General features: G+C 48.8%; 1 protein-coding gene across 2 annotated transcripts; it reads left to right on the top strand.

The window, feature by feature from the left end:
• On the top strand, positions 1-24370 carry Ctsb (cathepsin B). Of its 2 annotated transcripts, XM_059273501.1 has the most exons (10): positions 1-130; positions 13301-13451; positions 13964-14049; positions 15633-15747; positions 16506-16624; positions 18886-18971; positions 19216-19359; positions 19838-19954; positions 22847-22975; positions 23455-24370. In XM_059273501.1, exons 2-10 carry the CDS (start codon positions 13326-13328, stop codon positions 23550-23552), a joined length of 1020 nt encoding a protein of 339 aa, XP_059129484.1. In that variant the 5' UTR covers positions 1-130; positions 13301-13325; the 3' UTR covers positions 23553-24370. The 2 variants fall into 2 exon arrangements, with proteins under 2 accessions (XP_059129484.1, XP_059129485.1); XM_059273502.1 differs by lacking the exons at positions 1-130; positions 13301-13451; positions 13964-14049; positions 16506-16624 and having other exon boundaries at positions 15674-15747.
• Positions 24371-25566: the final 1196 nt, after the last annotated feature.

The raw sequence follows: 25566 nt of genomic DNA, 5'->3' as shown, positions 1-25566 counted from the left end.
CGACGGGTCACGTGGCGAATCAGCCCAGTTGCGGGCGGAGCTGCGCGGGTACTTAGTGGGGCGCCCGAGAGGCCAGGTGCGGCTCGGTTCGGCTCGGCAGCTGCAGGCCCAGGCCGTAGCGCTGCGCTCGGTGAGTGTGCCCGGGGCGCAGTGACTCCGCGAAGTCACCTTGGCTGGGGTCGGGAAGCGGGCGGCTCGCGGGTGGCGGCGACAGGCCCCTAGCTCGCCCAGGGCGCAGGCGCGGTTCCTCCGCGGCCCTGGATGCTGCGTACCGTGGGTGGTCGCGATCCGCGGGAAGAGGATTCCTGAGCTCGGGCACTGCAGGAGAGCAGCACCGGCGGCCTGCACGCCCTTACGGCGGGACTTAGTGACCCCGCGCGGGTCGGCTTCCCTCCGGTGGCCTTGGCGCACTCCAAGGGCGGAGCTGCGGGCTTCGGGGAGCTCTGAGGGAGGAGCCTGCAGGGAAGGGTTCGGCCCTGGCCCTCCTGCCAGCCGGCAGGCTCCGGGTCTCAGTGGTGCTCAGGGCGAGTATCGACCTGCATCTAGTGCAGGTTTGTGGCTTATTCTAAAGAATCTGCCCCGGCAACTTGCCACACACAAGCCCACGCAGTGCCTGGCACCCTAAAAGACCGGTCCTATTGAAAACAGAAACCTGGTAGTGGGTGGCTGGGGTGGAACCTGCATGGAGAGTTAAACCGAGAAACAGGAAGAGAAGCAGAGTGGAGTGAGTGGAGGATAGGGGTGCTTGGCGCTGCACTCCCTTTCTCTGGAGGGGGATGGCCAAGATGATGGGAATGTGGAGGGGGAGAGGTAAATGCAGGACAATCTCCTTCTGTCAGGGCCCTGCTGGCCCCGAAGAGGTGTGGGGTCGGTCTGCACGGGCAGGGTGTTGGGCATGCGGACCAGGAGATAGGTGAATTGGATTTGGTCCCCTAGGAGCCTGGAGTAAATGACTAAGACCACCCTCACCTTGCCTCCACCTGTCCAGATCCCCTCACCCGTTGGGAATGGAAGTAGATTGTGGGGTTCAAAGGGAAGCTTAACACTTGGTGTCTCCTCTGGAAGGGAGTGCTGAGGAGGTATGTCCATCTTCAGTCTCCAGAGTCGGAAGGGTAGCATGTGGAGAACGTTGGTGAAGGTACTCTCATCCTCCCTCGCAGCCAGCCCTTCAGGGGAGAATTGCTTCTCCTAAGTTCTGGCCATGGTGGCCTAAAACTCCAGAGCTCCCAGAGTCAGGCAATCACAACACTTGGAAGGCTGAGGCAGGAGGATTCACTGCATTGGAAACTAGCCTGGGCTACGTAATGAATTCCAGGGCAGTCTGACTAGAGTGAGACAGTTTCACCTCCCAACCTTCCTTCATCCAAAAAAAGGACACGCTTGAAAAAAGGCACCCTGGAGGAAAATGACCTCTGCTCCTTTGAAAGCATGTGTCCCGGGACCTGTAGGGACTGCTGGGGCTTGAGGGTAGAGGGTGGGCTCATGTTTGTGCTTCACCAGCCCAGGTGGCCTCTGAGGCTTCTTCCGGCACTCTTCTTGATGTGGGCTCAAGTCAACCCTATTTCAGACTAGTCAGGCAGTGGAGGGTAAGAGCTCTTGGCTCCAGGTTGGAACTGCCCCATGGAGGTGCTGATTCAGCAGTCTAGGCTGAGGCCCTTTGTGGTATGTATGGGTGGAAACCTTTAGGTGTCAGAGTCTCAGGTTGGCCAACTGACTTTTGATGGTCTGTTGAAAGGAAAATATGAGATATGTGTGAGTTTGAACTATATGCAGTGGAACTTTTGAAAGAGGAAACCGGGGGCTTGAGTGTGACTGATAAGTGACGGGAGGTGGTGGGACTGGCCAAGGTGAGGTGGGTGTATAAACACCTGTGTTGTCGTGCTCAGTTCACAGTCCATATCCCTGGTCCCGTCATCTCAGTACTCTCCGGGAGCTGCCTTAGAAAGGGTAGAGGATCCATCTGGAGTCCTTCCATTGCCATGGTTTATATTCCGCCCTACACTGAGCTTTGGATGTGTCCCTGCTGCACGCTGGAAGTATCTGGTTTATCTGTGGTGCTGAAATCCAGCCCAGGGCCTTGTGCATGCTAATCGTGCACTCTGCCCCCGGACTATACCATACCCAGCCAGCTTTAGTCTCCTCCCCTCTCCATCCTTCTCAGCTTTTGGAAACAGGTCTTAGGCTGTAGTTCAGCCGTGCCTCAGCCCTCCCGCATGCTAGGATTATAGCCGTGAGCTATCATTCCTGGTTTAGTCCTTTTTTTCTTCTTTCTTTTCTTTCTTTCTTTTTTTTTTTTGAGAATGGGTGTAGCATGAATCTTAAAGGTACTTATTAATAAAATCAAACCTGAGGCCAGTTATTGGGGTGAATGCTGGAAGATCAGAGAAGCAGAACAAGCCACAGCCACCTCACATCGCGAATTCTTCAGCTGATCCTGTTTCCTCAGACTGGATGCCTCTGAGTCCTTATCTAAATGAATCTCAGCTGAACTGCTTCTTGAAAGCCTGAGTGCTTAACCAGCCTAGTTCCTGGTTTTCAAGCTTTATATACCTTTCTGCTTTCCGCCCTCACTTCCTGGGATTAAAGGCGTGTGTGTCACCATGCCTTGCTGTTTCCAATGTGGCCTTGAACTCACAGAGATCCAGACGGATTTCTGCCTCTGGAATGCTAGGATTAAAGGCGTGAGTGACACCATTTTCTAGCCTCTGTATCTAGTGGCTGTTCTGTTCTCTTGACCCCAGATAAGTTTATTAGGGTGCACAATATTTTGGGGAACACACATCACTCACTGTGTAGTCCAGGCTAGCTTGGAACTAGGTATGTAGACCAGGATGGCCCAAGCTTGACTGAGTACACAAACTCACAGAGATAAACCTGCCTCTGCCTCACCAGTGCTGGAATTAAAGGTATAGACCACCGTATCCAGAGGTCCCTTCATTTTTAGCTTCAAGTCTGGACTTCCCTTTCTGCAGACCTGATGCCTCCCGGGCTCAGGTTTGGGATGGAGGTGGGTGGCTCCGAGGGCACATGTTTCATTGTGGTCAGTTTGGCTTCTAGGCTTTGCTTTGTCTTTCGTGAGGACTTGGGCAGCTGTTCCCTCCTTACCATTCTTTCCTGCTTCTGTGCTTGATACAATGTTTCAATCTGTAAGTATTGTTTTATGTCACTTAATTATACTATGTGTCTTGTTCACCCCGTTTATGAGTTTTGCTGATGTTGATGCTGTCAGATTTAATGTGTGTGACAAGTAGCCCAGCTCACACTCACCTGGTAGGTGAGGATTAGTTTGAACACCTGATCCCCCTGCCTACCTCCCAAGCGCTGAGATCCCAGGTGTACACGCACCCTGTCATGCCCAGGAAGTTTAGGTTATTAGTCTTTTTTTTTTTTTTCTTTTCTGTTTGAGACAAGGTCTTCCTGTGTAGTCCTGGCGGTCCTGAAACTTACTATGTAAACCAGGCTGGCCTTGGACTCACAGAAATCCACCTGCCTCTGCCTCTTGAGTGCTGAGATTATAGGCGTTCGCCACCACGCCTGGTTTTGAATGTGTTGACCTGAGGGACAATTAAAATTTCCTACTTCCATTTTTTTCCCTCCTACCACTTCACTCTTGCTCGTAGCGGCACAGTACATTTTTCTTGGGCAAAGCAGAGGTAGGACAAATTGCTGGACATAGACCCGCACACCTTCTGTTCTGCTCCATGACGATGACGTCCCCTCCCTCTGTGGCTGTGTCACCTGCTCCTTGCAGTTCGGGAGCTCCTTCCTGTTCCTGTCCCAACACTAGATCTTACCAGAGCCTAATTGTCAGTGTGATGGGTTCAGATGGTCCCTGTGCCTTCATTGCTAGGAGTAGAAATTCGAGTTTAATTCCTTGACGAAGGAAAGGTTTGATTAGTGAAATGCTCCCTGGTTTTGCGGTTGGTCACAAGTAGGCACTTGTGCTAATGTTCATTTTGTTGTTGTTGTTTGTGGTTTTTGTTGTTGTTGTTTAAATATTAGGGTTTTAGCTCAGCATGATAGTGCACTACTTTAATCCCAGCACTCACTGAGTTCAAGGCCAACCTGGTCTACATAGGGAGTTCTAGGTCAGCCAGGGCTACATGGCTATCTCAAAAAATAAGAAAAAAAAAGTTTGAGTTTAGGTTTGGGTTTTGTTTTTGAGACAGGCTCTCATATAGCCCAGGTTAGTTTCAAACTTGATATGTAGCCAAGGATGACCTTGAACTTAAATTTTGTTTCTTTGCCTATGCCTTTTCAGGTGCTGAGCATAGGCAGAAGAAATGAATACATACATGTATGCCATCATGCATCTACAATTGTCTGAGTTCTTTAGGTCACAAACCTGGGTAGCTGAACTTAGTTACAGTTAGATGTAGATTCTAAATAGTTGTGTGTGTATGTTTTTATGTGTTTGTGGGGGACAGAGGTTGACATTGAGCATCATCCTCAATTGCTCTCCACTTCATGAGGCAGGGCTACTTATACCCAGAGCTCACTGATATGGGTAGTCTAGCTAGCCAGCTTGCCCCAGGAATCTTTTTCTCTGACTCCCAAATGCTGGGATTACAAATGTAGGCCACCAAGTCCTCATAGCGTTTACTTGGGTATTAGGAATTCAACCCCAGGTCATCATGACTGCACAGCAATACATTCCCCACTGAACCATCTCCTCCAAGCCCTAGTTTCTAATTTTGTAAATTCAGGAGGTATGTGAGGTTGGGGGACTCTACAGATGAGAAAGTGAAGTCACCTGCAAGTCTGTAACACGGTTAGAGTCACTTAGGTAATAATGACGGTGGAAATTGACCTGGAATTTGGTCTCCAGAAGGTTATTGATGCCTACTCAGGTGTCTCCATTCGGGGCTTGCCTAGGGTCTCCTTTCATGCCTTAGTTTCCCTCACCTGTGAAATAGAAGCCTTCTACAAGACAGGAGGGCTCTTTCCAGAACTGGTGTTTTATAAAAACCGAAGGCTGGGAAGGACCTGTGATCTGTGATCTCAACTGTTAACCTGTTTTTACTGGGTCAGTGACTCCATAGTCTGGTCAAGATAATACAGCTTTCCAGCAGGCAGGGTGGAAGAGAATGGGGCTGATAAATGCCAAGTTAGTCTCCACAGAACACTAGAGAACACTTAGGTAATATGCTCTCACAGCAGAGTTGGCTGCTCTCTGCCCCGCTGACCTGCTGATCTGGCCCAGGCAGGAGATCCTCATCCACAGGAGTCACGTGTCCTTCTGGCTTGCCTAAGGCAGATGGTGCTGGCCAGCTTGTGCCAAAGAAAAAAATGTATCAGGATTCAAGCAGCCTGGCACTCATTCTCGACTTACTGATCCCCTCTGGGTTTTGGGCTATACTTTGTTTTGATAATCACATGATAGAGTATACATCAGCATATAAGGCTTTATTATAAATTGTATGGTGGTCATAATTTTTTACCCCAATTAGGAGACCAATTAAGGAGAATAGGTGTTGTGAGACAGGGTCTCATATTCGAGGCTGGCCTGGATTCACAGTATAGCCAAGGATGGCATTGAACTCCTTATCCTGCCTCTTGATGAGCTGGTGTTATGGGCATAAACCATTACCTTTGGTTTAATGTGCTGCTGGGGACTGAACCCAGGATGCTAGGCAAGCACTCTGCCAGCTTAAGCATATTCCTGGTCTCAAACTGGGATACTTTTAAAGATCAAGATAAATGACCCCGGGATAGTGAGTGTTGACTGCTGTGTGCAGAGAGAGCTATCTAGTCAGTTTGCAGACCCTGGAGGGTGTATCTGATGGCTCTGCCTGCTGTGGCTGCCCCCAGCCTGGTACAGGGAGGCACTTTCCAGAAGAGTACCTCTGTCTATCACTTCTGTTAGCCATTAGAGGGACTCTTTCTTCCTGGGGCCCTAAGGAAGGAGAAGATGGTCAGCTCACAGACACAGCGTTTCTGTTGCTTGATTACATGTCTGCCTAGGCCTCACCCTGAGCAGCCTGGAACTTAATTTATCCTGCAGTCGAGTTAGGGAGCAAGCGGAGAAGCATGGAACATGAAACACATTTACATCTCAAGATCTTTAAAAGGCCTTGTACTGTGTATGTTTTAGGAGCAGACTTGGGGAATATACTACCCTATGCATCTGGGAAGGGCTTCTGCAGGCCTTGAACAGAGCTAGAGAACAAATGCTTCTGGGAATGTTGACTGTCAAGCCAAATTGTCGTATTTTCTATCAACAATTAAATGTGTTTCCTCTGAGGGCCTATCCTAGTTAGGGTTGCTATTGCTGTGATGAAGCACCATGACCAAAAGCAAGCTGGGGAGGAAAGGGTTTGTTTGGCTTACGTTTCCACATTGTAGTCATCATTAAAGGAAGTCAGGACAGGAACTCAAACAGGAGCTGATGCAGAGGCCATGGAGGGGTGCTGCTTACTGGCTTGCTCCTCGTGACTTGCTCCTTGTGGCTTGCTCAGCCTGCTTTCTTATAGAACCCAGGACCACCAGCCAGGGGTGGCACCACCCACAATGGACTACCCTCCCCCCCATTCAATCACTAATTAAGAAAATGCCCTATAGGTTTGCCCACAGTCTGATGTTACGGAGGCATTTTCTCAGTTGTGCTGAAGTGTTCTGCCTCTGCAATTACATCTGTAGCTTCCCCTTCCAGATGTGTCGGTAGAAGGTAGCTGTGGATAGCCCCAAGCTGTTTTTTGTTCTTAAGGGTCAGCCATGAATCAATTACACACTTTCCTACCAGGAGCAAAGATGTGAAATCTGGAAGTCCACATCAAGGCTGTGATTCAGACTTAGCAAAAGGGGGAGTCTCCGGCCTCCTCCGCGTCTGCTCTACACACCTTTGAGATGGGATATCGGCTTCCACTATAGCTGTCCCAGCATGGGGAACGACTGGGCAAACCAGTCAAAAGGAAGTGAAGCTCGCACGGTCTTGTTCTGTGGGTGGACTGAAGTGGTCAAAACTGGAGGAGCAGGTGCTCTTAATGACAGGTAAAGCCGAGACAAGTTTGTTTTTATGGAAGAGAAACTCATAAGTACAGTGTTAAGGTCCCCGCTGGTCTCCCATCCTGTTTTCCCACCTTCCTAGCGTAAAGGCCCTCTGCACATCTGTGATGGACGGTCACAGTTTGTGGCTATTGGCAAATGAAGACATTTCATGCTTCTGAGAGTTTAGAGCTGATGTGTGAGAGGTCAGCCCCATGTTCCTGGACCACTGTCAGGGAGAGCAGAAGGATACAGACTGTTTGGATGTGTGTGCACTTATCCTGTGCCAGGACGTGGCAGGTGGCCTGAAGGACTTCCGGGTCTACCTATTCTGTCTCCGTACAGCCTTTAGAATATGACGTGGACTCTCGTCTACCCGAGGCAGTGCCAACCCAAGAAAGCTTTCTTTGTCAAGCTTGTCCCCCCACCCCCACCCCCTTTTTTTTTTTGTTTTTTTTTTGAGACAGGGTTTCTCTGTGTAGTTTTGGTACCTGTCCTGGATCTCTGTAGACCAGGCTGGCCTCGAACTCATAGAGATCTGCCTGGGTCTGCCTCCTGAGTGCTGGGATTATAGGCGTGGGCCGCCACCACCACCACCACCACCACCACCACCACCACCACCACCACCACCACCACCTGGCTCCCCCATTTTTAAGGGTGTCATTACATGATGCTTCCTTCACCCTGGTATCAACAACTTCTTGGATTTTCCATTTTCTCCTAGAGTCCCAGGGACTATATTTGTCCAAGGAAGGGCATCCAGCTAGTTTGGGAGATGGTTTTGCTGTTGATGGGATCACCAGTTCCCCACCCATTCTGTGCACGCGACAGTGTTGTGTAGAGAGAGAGCAATAGCAGGACATTGAGACATCAACTGCTATATAGGTTTGAAAAGGAAGAGGATGGAACCCAGGACCAGCCGCCCTGAGCCAGAAATAAATTCTGCCCACAACTGCGCTGTACTTCTCCACCTGGAAGAGGAGTCTGGTTAGCGGTGAATGTACTTGTCTGTTCCAGCCCCCTTCTTTTGTGAAATAAAGACTTTCTGTTAACTGAAAATAAAAATGACAGAATTGGGAAATAAAGGGAAGTGCTTGCCAAAGTAGGGGAAGTAAAAACCAGGGGCTATTTCAGGCAGAGACATGGAACCCGTGACAGGGTTCCAGACAGCTTAGCTTATTGTTGTCAGGATTGCCTGTGTTGCCGACGGGCCTGCGTGTGTGATCTCTGGGAAGACTGACATCCTCGGGGAATCAGTGCACTAGGTGGCGACAGTCTCAGGACCCTCAATGTGGAATTCCTCTTGACAAGGCTTGTGGGTTTTCCTGAGGGTGGAAGCTTGTTTTTCTTCAGACTCCTGCTGAGTGCAGGCTTTGAGAGTTGTGTTTGGAACAACTGGAATTAGCCAGTACAAGCTGGAAGGGAGACTTGCCGGGGGGAGAGGGTGGGGCGTGTGCACTGGTGCTGGGTGTCCCTAACCTCCGCTGCTGCTTATTACCACCGCAGAGGTACAGGATCTGAGCCTCAGTGAGGGGCAGTGTCCATGGGTAACAGTGGTGGAACCAGGGTCTAGACATTGGTGTCCAGTCTCCAGCAGAACCTGGCCTCCTCAGCAGTTAGTGGCCAAGTGAGGAATGGAGAATCTAGGTATTTGGGGGTTCATCTTGGTATAAGTGGGGTTAGACGTTGGGTGGGTACAGCGGAGCCACTGTACCCCAGTTCCTGGGTTTGCAGCTGGGCAGAGCCCTGATGGTGGGGAGGGTAAAGTCGGATGGTCAGGGGTGGGCTGCAGAACCAGTAGAAACTGAGAGTCCTAGAAAGTGTCCTGCACCTGCAGTGGCCAGGGGCCGTGGGCTGAGGGACCTGGGAACCCTTGGGGACAACAGAAATCAAAGACATCTTGTTTAAAATTTCAAGTTGCCATGGAAATGCGCCTCTCTACTCAGCTTATGTTTAACACCTCAACAGATGCCAAGTCCCTGAGGGTATCTGGGGACACTCCTATTCTCCACATACAGTATGGTGAGACCCCAAGGGGTCAGACCTTCAACATAGGAGATCCTAACATGCTTACAGCCCCTTCCTTAGTCCAGACTCCGACCCTAGGGAGTGGACACGCCAGTGTTTCTGTATTGGGGTCTCCTGTCTTGGAAGAAAGGTTCAGATGCCGGGGTTTGGAGATGACTTAGTTGGTAAAGGGTTTGCACAAGGGTCTGAGTTTGATTCCCAGGACCTGAGTAATCTCCAGAACCACGTAAAAGAAGCTAGGCATGTTGGTGCGTACTTGTAATCCTAGCACTGGGAAGGCAGAGATAAGTTCTTTGGGCAGCCAGCCTCGCCTGTTTGGTAAGGTCCAAGCATTGAGAGACCTTGTTTGGAAGTAAGCTGGATGCCACCTGAGCTACAACACCTGGGGCTGCCCTGGTGCCCAGAGGCATGGACATATATTGTACTTGCATACACTTGCACATGCATGCACACAGAAAGGTTAAGATGCCAAGTACAAGTCAGGGTGGTTTGGAGGCCATGTGACGGCTGACACATGGTCATGTGAAACAGGCTTCCCATGAGTCACTGGAAATGGGGGCAGTAAGTGTTGGATAAGTTGTACATATATATGTGTGGCAGTCCATTTTTCACTATTGTAATGAGATTCTCAAAGCTGGGCACTGTAAAGAAGGGGTTTATTATAGCTCAGTGTCTGGGAGGCTGAAAGCGCAAGACCAGGCAGCCCACAGATTTGGCTTCTGTCCAGGGCCCCTCACCTTGGAGCACACCATCGTGCTGGTGCCATGGCGGAGATGCCTGTGACAGGGAGCCCCTGCATAGCTAGAAGGGAAAACAAAAATGAGGTGGAGGCACACCGAGACCTCCCACCAAGCCCAACCTTCTGAAAGCCCACCTGTTTCAACTGAGAACCGAGTGCTCTCTGCCCATAACCTTTGCGGGACACTCGATGCATCATAGCCGTAGAAGACGGAGAAGGCATCTTCAAGGTGCGGTCACCGCCTTTGTGTGTTCTCCCTACGACAAGACTGCGTCTGTGCGCCTGGCTTGCCTGCTTAGTAGACACAGCCCCTATGTTCCTCAGCCATCTGCTGCTTTTTCACTTACCTGTGGCACGGGGGTGTTTACTTCATTTCTACAGGGCCAGTTCCTTCAGCTAGTTCATTTTTGGTGGCTGTTTTGAACTCTGCTGAGCCACTTGCATTGATTTATCAGTTACTGTGCCACTGGACATTTGTCTCACTGAGGGGCTTGTGTTCATGCAGAATGTTCGGTGGACATTGTGTGCTTGTGTCATTGTGTTTCGGGGTCACTGTCTATGGGGGTACATGTCTAGTGTCCAGATGGAGACCCCATGTGGATAGGTTTCAGTTGACAGGTCTAGGCTGGCCTCTGTGGTTCCAAGGCCCCTCTCCCTTCTCTCTTCACTCTGAGAAGAAGCATACTGCTTTGGCCTCTGGGACTGAAGCTTCTCCACTTTACCTGTGCCTCTCTGAGGCTGAACACGTTCCTATCTGCATTGGCCATCTGCACTGTTTCTGTAGTCACTGTATCCATTTTCCCACCCTGCTCTTGCCGTGTTTCTGAGAGTGTGTGGTGCTGGGGTTGGAATCCAGAGGCTCATGTATGCTAAGCCTGTGTTCTACTGAGCTGCATTTCAGCCCAAGTCCTCTGACTTTCAAGTCTTGTTTTTTTCGAGGACACACAGCTTTTAATGGGAGCGTTTTTCCATATATCTTGGTTGCTGTTTTTAGTATGAAGACTTGTTTGTTTATTGTGTGTGTGCATGTGGAGGTCAGAGGACAACTTTTAAGAGTCAATTTTCTCCTTCATCAGGCAGGGGATTGAACTCAGGTCACTGGGCTTGGCAGCAAGCCCCTCTACTTACAGAGCCATCCAACCAGCGTAAGACTCCTGATTTTAATGTGACGCCTAACAGGTTTTTGTTTTATGCCAGTTTTAGGCTTTCCAGGGAGTTAGTTTTGTTTGGAGCTTTTCACTTGTTTTGTTTTGTGTATCGTAGTATAGCCCAGGCTAGCCTTGAGCCCTTGTTCCTCGTGTCTCAGCCTCTTGAGCCCTAGGATGACAACCATGCCTCACAACCTGCTCAGACTTGCGTGGTTTTGAGGTCTCCTTCCATGAAGCACTTTTGCGTGGGGGGAGCCAGGTGTGCAGAGTTGGCCCTCCTCGTCTTCCCAGGACGGGCAGCCAGCTGTGCAAGCACATCTGCAGGAGTGTGTCACTTCCTCTTTCCCTGCCCCGCCCCCCACTTTTCCCATACCCAAGATGGGTTTTGTGTGGTCTGACTTTTTTTTTTAATGGAACTTTTCTGAGCCAGTATCATCAGGCATTTTATAAAACATTATGATGTTCCAGAAGGTCTCCCCGGGAGCCTTTCTAGAATAGTCTTTCTGCATGGTGATATTTTATTTGTGCTAAAATGTGATTTTATTTGTATGTTAATAAATAAAGTTGCCTGGGAGTCAGAGCTAATAGCAAGCAATAGCAGAAGCCGGGCGGTGGTGGCGCACACCTTTAATCCTGATCACGTGACAGGCAGATCTCTGTGTGTTCAAGGATACAGCCAGCATGGAGACACACGCTTTTAATCTCAATACCAACCATAGAAGACCTGGAGGTCTGTATAGACAGGCAGTGATGAGGTCTTGTGGTTGGGTTTAGAGCCAATGAGAAGGCAGAACAGAAAGTCAATAAAAAGACAGATACACAGGAAGTAGGCCTCTCTGAGGGGAAGGACGGCAGTGGCAGGAAGGGTAAGAAGGCGGTTTTAAGTCTCAGCTCTTAGCTACTGCTCTGACCTCTTGAACGTTTAACTCTGCATTTGGCTCTGTGTTTCTGATTTAGTAAGACTGTTCATCTGCATGTCCATACACATTGTTCTTATAGTTGACTTGCTCCTCAAACCCCTCCCTCATGCCCACCACACACACACACACACACACACACACACACACACACACACACACACCAGACTTACCATCGTTCTAACTCGTTGAAGAGAACACAGCTCTGTTGCTTGAACTTAAATGAGAATTTTTAGTTTTCTTCCAGTGTGCTTTTATGCCTATGATCTAGCACTCAGGAAGCAGAGGCAGGAGTTTGAGGCCAGCCTGGCCTAGATGAGATCCTGTCTTAACTTCCCACTCCACTGAAAGTTCTCTAAGTATGTAAGTCTGGGTTCTGGTGTCCTTTGACCCTGACGTAGTGCACTCGCTTCCTGAGTCCTACAGTCAAGACAGGGTCCCGGCTCTACCCACACATACTGCTGTTCCTGCTAGGCTCAGCCCCAATTGTCAGCACCTAAGGACAGACCTGGCCTTTATTAGTTACTTGGCCAGGAGGGTGACTCATGGGTTGAGCTGGAAGTGACTGGTCTCCTGACTCTGGAGCCAGTTCACAGGGTCCAGAGGCCAAGGTATTGATGTAATAGTTTTCCTTCTCAGAAGCCGGAAGCAAAGCCCTTGGTTGACAGGAAAAACCAGAGGGGCTCCTGGGAGCCTGGTGCCCCAGGCATATTCAGTGTGGTTCCTTAGTTCTCAGCAAGTGACACCAGCCCAGCTTCTGTTGGCTTGAAATGTGCCGGGGATGGAGCTCGAAGAACTGGGGAGATGACTCAGGCCTGAGGTAGGAGGAAAGAACTGCTTCCTGGAAGTTGTCCTCGGACCTGCACATGGTCGCACATACATACAAACAAAACAATTGAAAATTTTTGTTTTTTTTGTTTTGTTTTTTCTCGAGACAGGGTTTCTTCGTGTAGTTTTGGCGCCTTTCCTGGAACTCATTCTGTAGCCCAGGCTGGCCTCAAACTCATAGAGATCCACCTGCCTGCCTCTGTCTCCCTAGAGCTAGGATTAAAGGCGTGTGCCACTACCGCCCCCAGCTGAAAATGTCTTTAAGTGAGGCTTATGAACATTACTTCTTTTAGTTTCCTCATCCATTAGGACATACACAGAGTGACTGGGTTTTTTGTTTTTTGTTTTTTTGAGGCAGGTTGGAGCTACATGGTCAGGCTGAACTCCTGACACTCCTGATTTCCTCAATGCAGGGTTTACACACACATCCAGCTTCAGGCTAGCTGTCCTTCTAAAACCCTGAATGAATCTCTTAAACCCAGTCCATCAGGTACATAAGGTTTTAAAATAGCCAGGAGAGGACATCCATACTGTCATGTGTTGTGTTACAGGGTCGTATCAAACCAGCCTTCATATTGGGGCCATAAAGGCCGCCAGGAGGCCTGAGCAGTGTCCTTGTGTGGAAATTGTTCTGATGCCACCTCTGTTCTTTTTAGGTGGGTGCAGGATCCAGCTTCCAGAATGTGGTGGTCCTTGGTCCCTCTCTCTTGCCTGTTGGCACTGGCGAGTGCCCACAGCCAGCCTTCCTTCCACCCACTGTCGGATGACCTGATCAACTATATCAACAAACAGAATACGACATGGCAGGTGGGCAGTGCTGCTGTGTTCTGTCGTCTGCCTGTCTGTCTTTGTGGGTCCCTGCTTTGAGTCACCTTGTGCACACTGCTTTTGAGATGACTAACTAGCCATAGGAAGTTCTTTTCTGGAAGTTGAAGCTTATGAACCACACCAGCTTCCTCTCTGATCTCCACATTGTGTGCATGGGAGTACACATATGTGTGAACATTTGTACATGGAGCTGTGTGGAGGGGTAAGTGACTCCAACACCAGGTAGACCCTAGGAAAACTGCCATGGAAGGTGAGGTGGTTCCTTAGTGCTTCTTGCCGTCATTTCCTCCATGTCCGGGCAGGTCTCCTGCTAACAACTGACAGCAGACCAGAGAATGAATACACGATGGTCTGAGAGCTGTCCTCTGACCCTGAATCCCCCTGCCTGTTCCCCTAGCTCCTAGAATTGGGCAGGACCCTTGGCCTACCCATCCCTATCCTGGGAAATCCCTTGGCCAGTGGGTGACTGTCCTGCTGTGACTCTCTTCCAGGCTGGACGAAACTTCTACAATGTTGATGTAAGCTATCTGAAGAGGCTGTGTGGTACTATCCTGGGTGGACCCAAGCTGCCTGAAAGGTGAGTGACAGACCCCAGAGTAGACCTGCCCCCAAATATTGGCTTGTGAGCAGTAGTGCTAGTGTTGGGGTGTAGGTAGAGGTAGAGGAAGCCCCCTCTGGATTCCCCAGGTGTGCTCTTCCAGGCTGCAGAGACTGCCTCAGATGCTGGATTTACTATTTTATCTCCAAGATGCCTTACCCTCAGGTGAGGTCCCAGGCTTGGAAGTTGAGGTCTGGCTACACTCAGCTCTGAATAATTCAGGGAAAGTCCATAGGAGCTGCCGTTAATGTTTTATTTTTCTGTAAAACTGCTGTGGACATACTCATGTGGAAATTGTTCTTAGCAAGGATTAGGGATGTCTGTCCAAGAATGAGGTAATCAAGTGTTGATACATGATGGTGATGATGTCGTGTGACTCAAGTCAGGCTGTAGGCAAGGCACAGTTTAATACTGTTAAAATTCCAAGTCAGAAAGGTGGGAAAAGATTAAAAGCATTGGTTTAGAATCAGGGCAAGATACATCCAGGATCAAAGCCCATACTACAGGACTGTGCTTGGCTCTCCTGATAACAGCCCCACAGTGTGATCCTCAGATAACACTGTGCCCTGAGGGGTCTTGCTGTGGCCTTGAACTCATGATCTTTCTGCAGATGAGCACCTCTATATCCAGCCCCGACACCAGCCCTGGGCATCAAGCTGAGGACTTACACATGCTTGACAGGTGCTCAGCTGCTGAGCTACATCTGCAGATTTAGTGAGAGAATTTGAATTTTTTCTGTAGATGGCTGTAGTGCATTGCTAAATGTCTCTTCAAGGAAAATAAAATAAAGTCCCAGGGTTGAATCTCAGGGTTTAAGAGATGGCTTGGCAGTTAAGAACACTTGTTGCTCTTGCAGAGGATCTGGGTTCAGTTCCTAGCATCCATATGGTGGCTCAAATGCATCCGTAACTCCAGTTCTAGGGGATCTGATGCCTTCTGACCTCTGAGAGCACCAGGCATGCATGGGCACCTGGAATGCACAGACACACATGCAGGCAAACCAGTCGTACACTAAATAAATCTAAAAGAAAAGACTGAATCACAGATGCTATCCCTGCCTATCCACTACACCAACCTAAAAATAAACCCGAAGGATTATGTTGTTTAAGTGGTTTGAATGAGACATGATGGGGTATGCTTGTAACTCCAGCATTCACTAAGGAGTTTGTCAAGGTACGAGGATGAAGAGTTCCAGGCTAGCCTGGGCTACATAGTCAGACCCTATCTAAAAAGAAAAAAGAAAAAGAAAAGCCTTGCGGTACTAGGGCAGGTATCTGTGACGGAGGCAAAACCAACAACAACAACAACAAAAACAAATCCCAAAAAACCTGTATGCCATGTGTAGAATGTTTGAAAAAATACCCATTAAATAAGCATGGTGGGGGGTGTATGCAGTGCTGAATCAATCTCACTGAACAGTGTAAAGTGGTAAAGGACACCTCCTGCCTGGGTCTCACCACCTCTCTAGGAAGTACAACCCAGTCCAAAGCCAGCTGCTCTTTACCAACCCTCTTAGGGATAGGGGAGTGAACTGTAGTTTGTAACAGAGTCCTTTTACTCAGGGTTGGGTTCGCTGAGGACATGGATCTACCTGAAACTTTTGATGCACGGGAACAGTGGCCCAACTGCCCAACTATCAAACAGATTAGAGACCAGGGGTCCTGCGGCTCTTGCTGGGTAAGACCTTGCTGGTGGGGAGGGCTTCCTGAAGAAGTCTGGTTGGGATGTGATCGGAGTATCTAGGGATCGACCAGATGGGACAAGGCAAATGAGGAAATGTTTGGAGTCCGTTTCTTTCCGTCATGACAGTGTATGATCCTTGTGGTTGGGAACTGCTGCAAGGATGAAGTGGATGACGGACATACAATGGTGGACATACAGTGGGTCCTGTAGATCAGGGTCCGTGTCTAGGCTGTGGAGCCATTTTCCCTCAGTAAACACAGCAGCTCTGATGCGACACAGCTTCAGGAGCGTTCTGTGTGTTAGTGAGCTAGTCTGTGGTTTGTGAATTGTGGCAAAATAAGAATGACAGAGAATGCAGGTCTAATGGGAGAATTTGTTGCTCTTGCAGAGGATCTTAACTAAGTGTATAGTCCAGTGGCCTTAAGTATGTTCCCAGTGTTGGGCGGCCAATCCTACTGCCCGTCCACACAGTCCTTTCCTCTCCCCCAGATGAACCAGTTCAGTCACACTGACTCCCTGTGGCTCTCCTCTGCCCACGGTGGCTCCCATCTGCTCTCTGCCTTGGAATTTGCTCCTTGTGAGCCAAGGCCCTAGGCAGAAGCTTGGATTGGTCTCTTTAATGCTAAGTATGAGCCCAGAAGCTTCAGAAGCTTCACCTGCCATCAAAAGGGTCTACCCACTTAGAAGGTTCAGGGCCCTCCCTGCTTCAGGTAAGGTGGGCTCCTCACCAACGGGACTTACTATTCCTACAGGCATTTGGAGCAACAGAAGCCATGTCTGACCGACTCTGCATCCACACCCATGGCCATGTCAATGTGGAGGTGTCTGCTGAGGACCTGCTTACCTGCTGTGGTAGCCAGTGTGGGGATGGGTGAGTGTTGGACACCACTTCCTGGAGACCCTAGCCCCTTTCTCCTTTGTACTTAGTAACTCAGGCTCCCCAGGGAGGGGAAAGCTGTTTTCATGGCTGAGACAGAGTGACATGGGAGTCTGTAGGCAGACTGTGTTGTAGCTGCTGCTGTTGAGCTGCTCGGGACCAGGCTGGCCTCAGCTCAGTGGGGATAGAGTCTTGGTAGAACATGGTCTCCAAAAGTTTTGCTTATTTTCTGTTCTCTGTCTGGCTTTTGCCCCACTTGTCCCCCCATCACTTCCCCCACCCCCACCCCCACCTCAGGGAATATATATACTGTCTGTTCTATAAGGATGACAGATCCCAACTTGGGTGGGGGAGGGGTCACACTAAACTCAGTCCGTAACTCAGGTGCTCACCAGGGTCACCTGGCCCTTAGTCTATTACAGTAGTGCAGGTTAGACATGCCTGAGAGTTTCAGAAGAAATGTTGTAGGTCTCACACCAATAGTGTAGGAGCAGCAGGAAGAAGGAGAAAGGTACTTCCCACCTCTCCCCAGGGAGAGCCCCACACTTCCATATTCTGCCTAGTGAATTGGAGCTGCACCACACCTCATTTTACAAGGAGTTCTGCTAAGTACAGCTCCCCTCCCCCAGTGGATGCCTTAAGCCAGGGGCATAACCCTGTGTTTGCCTGTTCCACTCACAGCGTTTCCATATTCACTGTGGCCGTAACTGTAGAGTCCAACAGGTGGCAGCGAAGCCAACCTGAATCCCCCTTTCTTCATAATTTAAGGTGTAGAAGAGTCATTCTTACCGTAGATCTTAGCAACCTCAGTTTATGATTTTTTTTTTTCTTCTCATTAAGTCCAGAACTTGTGCCTTTTCACATGAAGAAGGCACTTACAGCTTCCGTTTGGCATGTCTGAGCTCTTAGAATTAGCCATCAGGGATTACTTGAACCCACACTGCAGCATCATAGCAACCTCGGTTTATGATTTTTTTCCTTCTCATTAAGTCCAGAACTTGTGCCTTTTCACATGAAGAAGGCACTTATGGCTTCCGTTTGGCATGTCTGAGCTCTTAGAATTAGCCATCAGGGATTACTTGAACCCACACTGCAGCATCATAGCTGTTGTTGGCTTTTTACTCTTCGCTCTTTAGGGGCCCACCACCCAGCTCCCAAATAAATACACAGAGACTTATTCATACTTATGAATGTCTGGCCTTAGCTTGGCTTGTTTCTAGTCAGCTTTGCTAACTTAAATTACCCCATCTACCTTTTGCCTCTGGGCTTTTACCTTTCTTTATTCTATATCTCTTTCTTTCCTTCTTACTCAGTGACTGGCTGTGTTGCTGGGTGGCTGGTCCCTGGCGTCTTCTCTTTTTCTTGCTCTTGCTATTCATTTTCTCTGCCTGGCAGCCCTGTCTATCCTTTCTCTCCTGCCTACTTATTGGCCATTCAGCTCTTTATTAGACCAGTCAGATGTTTTAGGCAGGCACAGTAAACAGAGTTAAACAAATGCATTGTAAGAGAATGCAGCACATCTTTGCATCATTAAACAAATATTCCACAGCATAAACAAATGTAACACATCTTCAACTAATATTCCACAACACAGCTGTGGATTTGATGACCAAGATGCTCTCAGTTGACTAGAGATAGTAGCGTATACAGCATGGATACTCTGGACAGAGATGATTGATGTTCTATGCTGAATGGACCAGAGAGTGTGAGAGTTCATCTTGCTACTCAGAACAGTATACAATTTAAAATTGAGGAATTAATTCTGGAATTTTCTACTTAACGTATTTGGATCTTAGTTAATGGTATAACTAAAACCTCAGAAATCAAACTACCCAGGTGTGGTGGTGCATGTCTTTAGTCTCAGCACTCAGGCAGAGGAGTCTCAGCCTGATCTACAGAATGAGTGCCAGGACTACATAGAGAGACACTGTCTCAAAAAAAAAGAGAAAGAAAGAAATCAAGCTACAGATAAGGGAGGGGGACTACTCCACTCAGGGTTTATAACACACTGCAGTTGAGGACCACTGTTCCAGAAAGGGGAGCTTTGGAGGTCAGTTTGATATGGACATGAAAAAGAGTCCTTGTGGCTTGGCGGGTCTTTGTGGACAGATGGAGCTGGGTGGAGTCCCTGGTGGGGTGACAGTGGGGAGAGGATTCTTAGGAGGACGGTGTATTCCCAGGGGCGACCTTGGTATTTGTAACGATGTGTGGGAACAGCTGGGGTTAGCTCAACGTTGATACAAGTGTTTTTCCAGCTGTAACGGTGGCTATCCCTCCGGAGCATGGAACTTCTGGGTAAAACATGGCCTGGTTTCTGGTGGACTCTACAATTCCCATGTAGGTGAGTGTGTGCCTACAAGCCCTGTTTCTCAGGTGGGTTTCATGGGCAAGTATTGGTGGCTTCCTTTTCTATTGTAAAGGGAAGGTCAACGGTAGAGGCCAGCTGACCACCTTCAATACAGGAGCAGCCCCCACAGGAAGTAGACAAGAGTCTGGCTGCATTCCAGCTCTACCTGGCCTGGGGAGGGGAGTGTCTTGCATTGGGGGTCGTAGGCTGATGTCATCTTGTCCCCTCCATCTGTCAGGCTGCTTACCGTACACCATACCTCCCTGTGAACACCATGTCAATGGCTCCCGACCCCAATGCAGTGGAGAGGGAGACACTCCCAGGTGTACCAAGAGCTGTGAGCCTGGCTATTCTCCATCCTACAAAGAAGATAAGCACTACGGTAAGCTGGGCCTGCTGAGGGAGGAAGAAGCCAATGCCCTTGAGTGTTAAGAGTCCAGCGCCGGGTGGTAGTGTACCTTTTAATCCCAACACTTGGGAGACAGAGGCAGGTGGATTTCATGAGTCCAAGGCCAGCCTGGTGTACAGACAGAGTTCCAGGACGGCCAGAACTACACAGAGAAACCCAAGGAGCAGCAGGAAGAAGGGAGGGAAGCTGAGTAATTCACACCTGTCTCACTGGATGGAGCTGCACACTCCATACTCTGTCTGGTCCACACTCTGTCCTGCCTCAGCCCATTTGGGCTCCAGGGGCCCAGACAGACCATTGTTTTGCAAGGGGTTAGAACCTGGTTTTGAACCTTAGGGTCTTCTTGGCCTCTTCTAGGACTGTAGCTCTGCTCACTTCTTACTTAGGGAATCCTTCCTTGGCCTCTTCTGGGGGCACCTTCTCACCCTGCCCGGCTTTGTTCCTTCTGCAGGGTACACTTCCTACAGCGTGTCTAACAACGAGAAGGAGATCATGGCAGAAATCTACAAAAATGGCCCAGTGGAGGGTGCCTTCACTGTGTTTTCAGACTTCTTGACTTACAAATCAGGTACCTATTAACTCCAATGGCAGCCAGGGTTGGAAAGTCAGAGCTCAAGGGCCCAGGGTCCACATAAGCCAGCAGGTCTCACTGGGAGGAAGGCAGAGGCTTTGGAGAGCAGAGCACTGGGACTCAGCCTCCTTCCCCACTCTCTCTCTCCTCTGGGCAGATAGTCAGCCTGTGGTGCTGGTCCGGTGGTCACAGCTTCCTACCTGCTCTGCTCACTGGCTCCCTCTCATCGTGGTCTCCACAGAGCCTCTCTAGGGGTCCCTTTTCATCCCTGCCAACTGAGCTCAGTTCCCTACTCTGCTGATTTTTCTTCCTTAGCAGTCACCCTGTCTTTGTCTCTCATCCACATTTGACAATGGTAGTTCTTCTTTATCTTTACAAAGGCCTAGATCACCTCAGCCTTCCACTTAGCTGGGATCACAGATGTGACTTGTGATTAGCAGCTCATAGCAGCTCATATGTAGTCAGGCGTCTGGTAGAGCAGTGGTTCTCAACATGGGTCATGACCCCTTTGGGTCAGTTTGTAACAATGAAAATGCATCCTACATATCAGATATTTACATTACGATTCATAACAGCAAAATTACACTTACGAAGTAGAAACAAAAATAATCTATGGTTGGGGGTCACCACAACATGAGGACCTGTATTAAAGGATTGCAGCACTAGCCGGGCGGTGGTGGCACACGCCTTTAATCCCAGCACTCGGGAGGCAGAGCCAGGTGGATCTCTGTGAGTTCGAGGCCAGCCTGGGCTACCAAGTGAGTTCCAGGAGAGGAGCAAAGCTACACAGAGAAACCCTGTCTCAAAAAACCAAAAAAAAAAAAAAAAAAAAAAAAAAGGATTGCAGCATTAGGAAGGTTAAGGACCACTGCTCCAGAGGAACATTAAAGAATGAATGAATCTGTCTATCTACCTACCTACCTACCTATCATCCATCCATCCATCCATCCATCATTCTATCATATCTCTGTATCTATCTATCTATCTATCTATCTATCTATCTATCTATCTATCATCTATCTATCATCTATCTATCTATCTATCTATCTATCTATCTATCTATCTATCTATCTATCTATCTATCTATCTATCTATCTATCTATGATTTATTAGAATGGCTTGTAGGCTGTGGTCTACATAGTCTAACAATGGCTGCCTATCAATGGAAGGTCCAGGAATCCAGTAGTTGTTCAGTCCACAAGGCTGGATGTCTCAGTTGGTCTCAGTATTCACTGACTCCCAAAGTAGTAGGTTGTAATGCGTGAAGGAATGGACTTGTTATTGAGAGCAAGCTGGCAGAGAGAGACAGAGATAGATAGATGATAGTAGATAGATAGATAGATAGATAGATAGATAGATAGATAGATAGAGAAAGAGCGAGAGCTAGCTTTCTTTTTCCATGTCCTTTATAAAGGCTGCTAGCAGATGGTGTGGCCCAGATTAAAGGTGGATCTTCCCACTTCAGAAGGTCTGTCTTCCCACTTCAAAGATCCAGAGTAGAGGTGGATCTTCCCACTTCCAGTGATTTAATTAAGAAAATAGCCTTCACAGGTGTGCCTAGCCTTTGGGTTTGATTCCAGATGTAGTCAAGTCGACAGCCAAGAGTAGCCACCACAGAACTTGCACCCACATCACTTGAAGATACATTTCAGTTTGAGAAAGGAGTCACCCTCAAGTGGAAGGCCTGGGTGACCAGCTCTCTGAACACCTGAGCAGTGTCTCGGTCGCCAGGCAACTGTGGCGGCCATCCTTCTCTCCCTTACCTCCCCCAGTGGACCCCAGAGCAGCAGCTTGAGAACTCTGCAAGCCGTGTAAAGCTTGACGGATGAACCCGGACATGGAATCTCGGGGTGTAAAACAGATAATTGTCCCTCAGACTTTAAGTTTGCTTCATAACTTACAGTTTATCAGAACCTTTATTTTAAAGTCAACTAAACAATATTTTTGTAGGATCCCATTTTAATATTTAATCACTTAAGTATTAAATACTTAAGTGTGGTGGGCTTCCAAAAATACTTTTACAGTGCCAGGCATGTATTAATTCCAGCACTCAGAAGGCAGAGGCAGGCAGACCTCTGAGTTTGAGATTAGCTTGGTCTACAGTGGGTTTCAAGCCAGCTAGGGCTTTTTATTAAGACCCTTCCTCAAACACACAAACAGACTCTCTCACTCTCTGTCAGTTACACTGGTATCCATATGTAATCCCAGCATTCAGGAAGCAGAGGCAGGATTGTGAGTTTGAGACCAACTTAGACCTCTTAATCCCTTTCTCAAACACACACACACACACACACACACACACACACACACTTCCATACATATATCCACATACATACACATGTGTATAGTTACATAATCTCCTCACACTGTGGCTCCCCCTTGTCATAGTCACTGTTCTACTGCTGTGAAGAGACTCCTTTCCTTAGGAAAGCAAGCATTGATTGGGAGCTTGCTTACAGCTTTGGAGGCTTTGTCCATTGTTATGGCAGGCAGGGAGCATGGGGGCACACACGCTGGAGCTGAGAGCTACATCTTGGTCCACAGGCAGACAGGGTGGAGTGAGAGTGTGGGACAGGCTAGAGACAGAGACACTAGGTCTGGCTTTTGAAACCTCAGCCCCCATCCCCACTGACACATAAGGCCACATCCCCCATCCTTCTGATCCCTTCAGATAGTGCCATTCCCTGGTATTCTATGGCCTTGCCGTGCTTACAAGTGCTCATCCTGAGCCCCCCTAGCCTTCTAGAGTAGCCTTCTAGAGATTTCTGTGTAGGAGAGTAGTTGGTTCCTGTCAGCCTGTTGCTTCTGACTGGGTGGCTAGCTGTCTTAGGAGACTCTGTGGGCAGGCAGTGGTCTGTGTCTAGTCAGAACTGCCTTTTTCCTCCTCAGGAGTATACAAGCATGAGGCCGGTGACATGATGGGTGGTCACGCCATCCGCATACTGGGCTGGGGAGTAGAGAACGAAGTCCCCTACTGGCTGGTAGCCAACTCTTGGAACGTTGACTGGGGTGACAATGGTGAGTAGCAGTCCCCTTCTTCAGATTGCAAAGGAGAGATGAGCCAGAGCATCATGGCCCCTCTGCTCCACTGTGGCCTGAGGCGTGGTCCTGACTGCCTCAGTGTATAGACACTTTGGTCTAGAGCCATCTCTGAGCCCTAGAGCTCCTCATGGTTGTGTATACAGTTCATTGCATGGGCAACATGTGAAGGGAACTGGTGGTGTGTCTCAGCTGATGCTGGGGGTCGCATGACTTACCTTAGGTTTGGATGAATCTGAGTATACCATCAAGGTTCAAGGCTGACGGCCACTGCACATGGTGGCTCTAATCCCTGCATCCTGTAGCTGTAGCACTCAGGATGCTGAGGCTGAAGGGTGGAGGCTGAAGTTGGTGGCCAGCCTTGGTTACAGAGTGGAACACCATCTAAAAACAAGGGTTAGACCAAACCCAGAGCATACTTTGAAAGCACCTTACTTTTTTTTTTTTTTTCTCCTCAGGCCTCTTTAGAATCGTCAGAGGAGAGGACCACTGTGGAATTGAATCAGAAATTGTGGCTGGAATCCCTCGCACTGACCAGTACTGGGGAAAGTTCTAATGTGCTGTGGCCTGGTTGGCCAGTCCTTAGGGAGTTTTTCCCTAAATTTAGCTACCCAGGCTGAGAATGAGGCAGACAGGAAAGTTTTTGATTCTTTGAATTCACCTAAGGTACACGAAGCATTCAGCAAGGCTTGAGTGACTGGACCAGAGCCGCCTGCCATCAGAGCTGCCCTCCATTTTCTCCTGACCTGCCTCCCTCCCAGCCTGTTCCAGCAGTGATCACAGCCTGCATCCTAGCCTCCCCTAGACTAGTGCTGTTTGTAGTGTCTGCTGCTGCCGCTCTGCCTGCCACCCCCACATCTCCAGAGCAGGAGAGACCCAAGGGCTTGGCTGCGGGTTTTCCAAAAGAATGGAACACCAACTTCATGATGAGGACAAATGCCACCTGTCAGCTGCACCTTGAAGCCAGTCACTTCCTAGTCTGTGGCAGGCATTGATGGCCCAATGCAGTTCTCTGGAGAAAGCTACCTTTTTCCAAGGTACCTACATCCATCGCCCTTGGTAATGTGGCAAGCCCTGCTGGTCTTGTCCTCAGCCGATGCTTTTTCAATAGGTTTTTTTTTTTTTTTGTGCACTTCAACTGAATATGTGAAATGAACAGGTCTAATTAGTTGAAGATCTGTACTGGTTTTACAGATTGTCTCCTAAGTGTATGACTTAAAACAAGCTAAGTGGTCCTGGTTTGCTGGGTGACCTACTGACCTCAGACACCACAGTGAAGCTAGTCTGGGAAAAGCCTCTTTTATGTTGTAGACACCACTTCACCCTGTTAGTTTAACAAGGAATGACTGTGCCAATAAACCAGTTCTCCCTCTGCTCGACGTCTGCTCTCATGGCCTCCTGGAGGCATGAACAATCCCGTGCCGCACTTTCAAGCCCTCTGTAGTGCCTCTCTCCTTAGTTTCCTGAAACCCTTCTCTAAGCCATGCTCAGGCTCAGGGAGATTCTTCCTGCTCAGAGATAAGGGAGCTGCACATTAACCAAGCCTGTATGCCTGTGTGTATTTCATATAAGAGTAGGCTGTTACCTTCCTAGAGGGCCACATCTCCCTTGGGTGGAGCCAAAGCTTGTGTACTATGTTTTAAGTTTTCTTGGTCACTGAATTACATGGCTATTCAAGAGATTCATTTATAAAAAAGTATCCTATTGATCTATTACTTTCCTTCCTGCTAAATGGGAGGGGCTGGTTCTTTCTAGAAGCTGAGGAAGCTTGCCTTCCCATAAGTTGGAATCAGAACTCTATCAAGCTCTTAAAGCCTGGTGAGTGCTGGATATATAACTCAGAGGTTAAGGCAACCTGGCTTGAGTACTGGGGCTTCAGTACTGCAAGGCATCTCTTGTCCCTAAACTATATCAAATAGTTCCCCTCCTCCACTGCCTTTCTTGCCTCACCACATGCCCACCTGCAACTCCATTCCTACCCGCCTAGAGCCAGTGGAGATGGCTAAATTAAGAGAAGGACCTGGGGCATCCTCACAGTTGCTGGGATTAACGTAAGAATCATAGCTTCCGGAAAGGATGAACATTAATACCTTTGTGCTTCCTTGAGAATAGAAGTTAACCATATTAACACAGTACTTTGACTGGTTTCAACAGGGTGATATTTGTCCATGGTTGAGCTGCAAACGACCAATTAAATGAAGGCTCCATGCCCCAAGTGATCCCTGGTAGTCACAGTAAGGAAATCCCTGCTTGCATACAATGCTGCATGAACTGCAATGCTGGCTGAAGTTCCTCAGTGATGAAGTCAGCATACCCAGTAGGCTGAACAGGGGAGCAGACTGCACTGTACATACATGTCTCAGTGTGGTTTGAGTGGCCCTCAAAGGATCATACGCTGGAAGCTTGGGCCACAGTTGGCAGTGAGGTGGCTGAGGCCCAGTGCAGGGTGATTAGGTTTTGGAGGCACTGTCCTCAAAGGAGGTCAATGCTTGTCTTTCAGAGTTCTTCTGAGACCAGGCTCCAAGGACAAGAATGGAATGGCTCATGTCTGTAACCCTTGCACTTAGAAG

The sequence above is a fragment of the Peromyscus eremicus genome, chromosome 9 (assembly GCF_949786415.1).
Source record: "Peromyscus eremicus chromosome 9, PerEre_H2_v1, whole genome shotgun sequence".
NCBI lineage: Eukaryota > Metazoa > Chordata > Mammalia > Rodentia > Cricetidae > Peromyscus > Peromyscus eremicus.
Note: the sequence above shows the minus strand (reverse complement) of the source record. Positions and strands in the feature narration are given on the sequence as shown.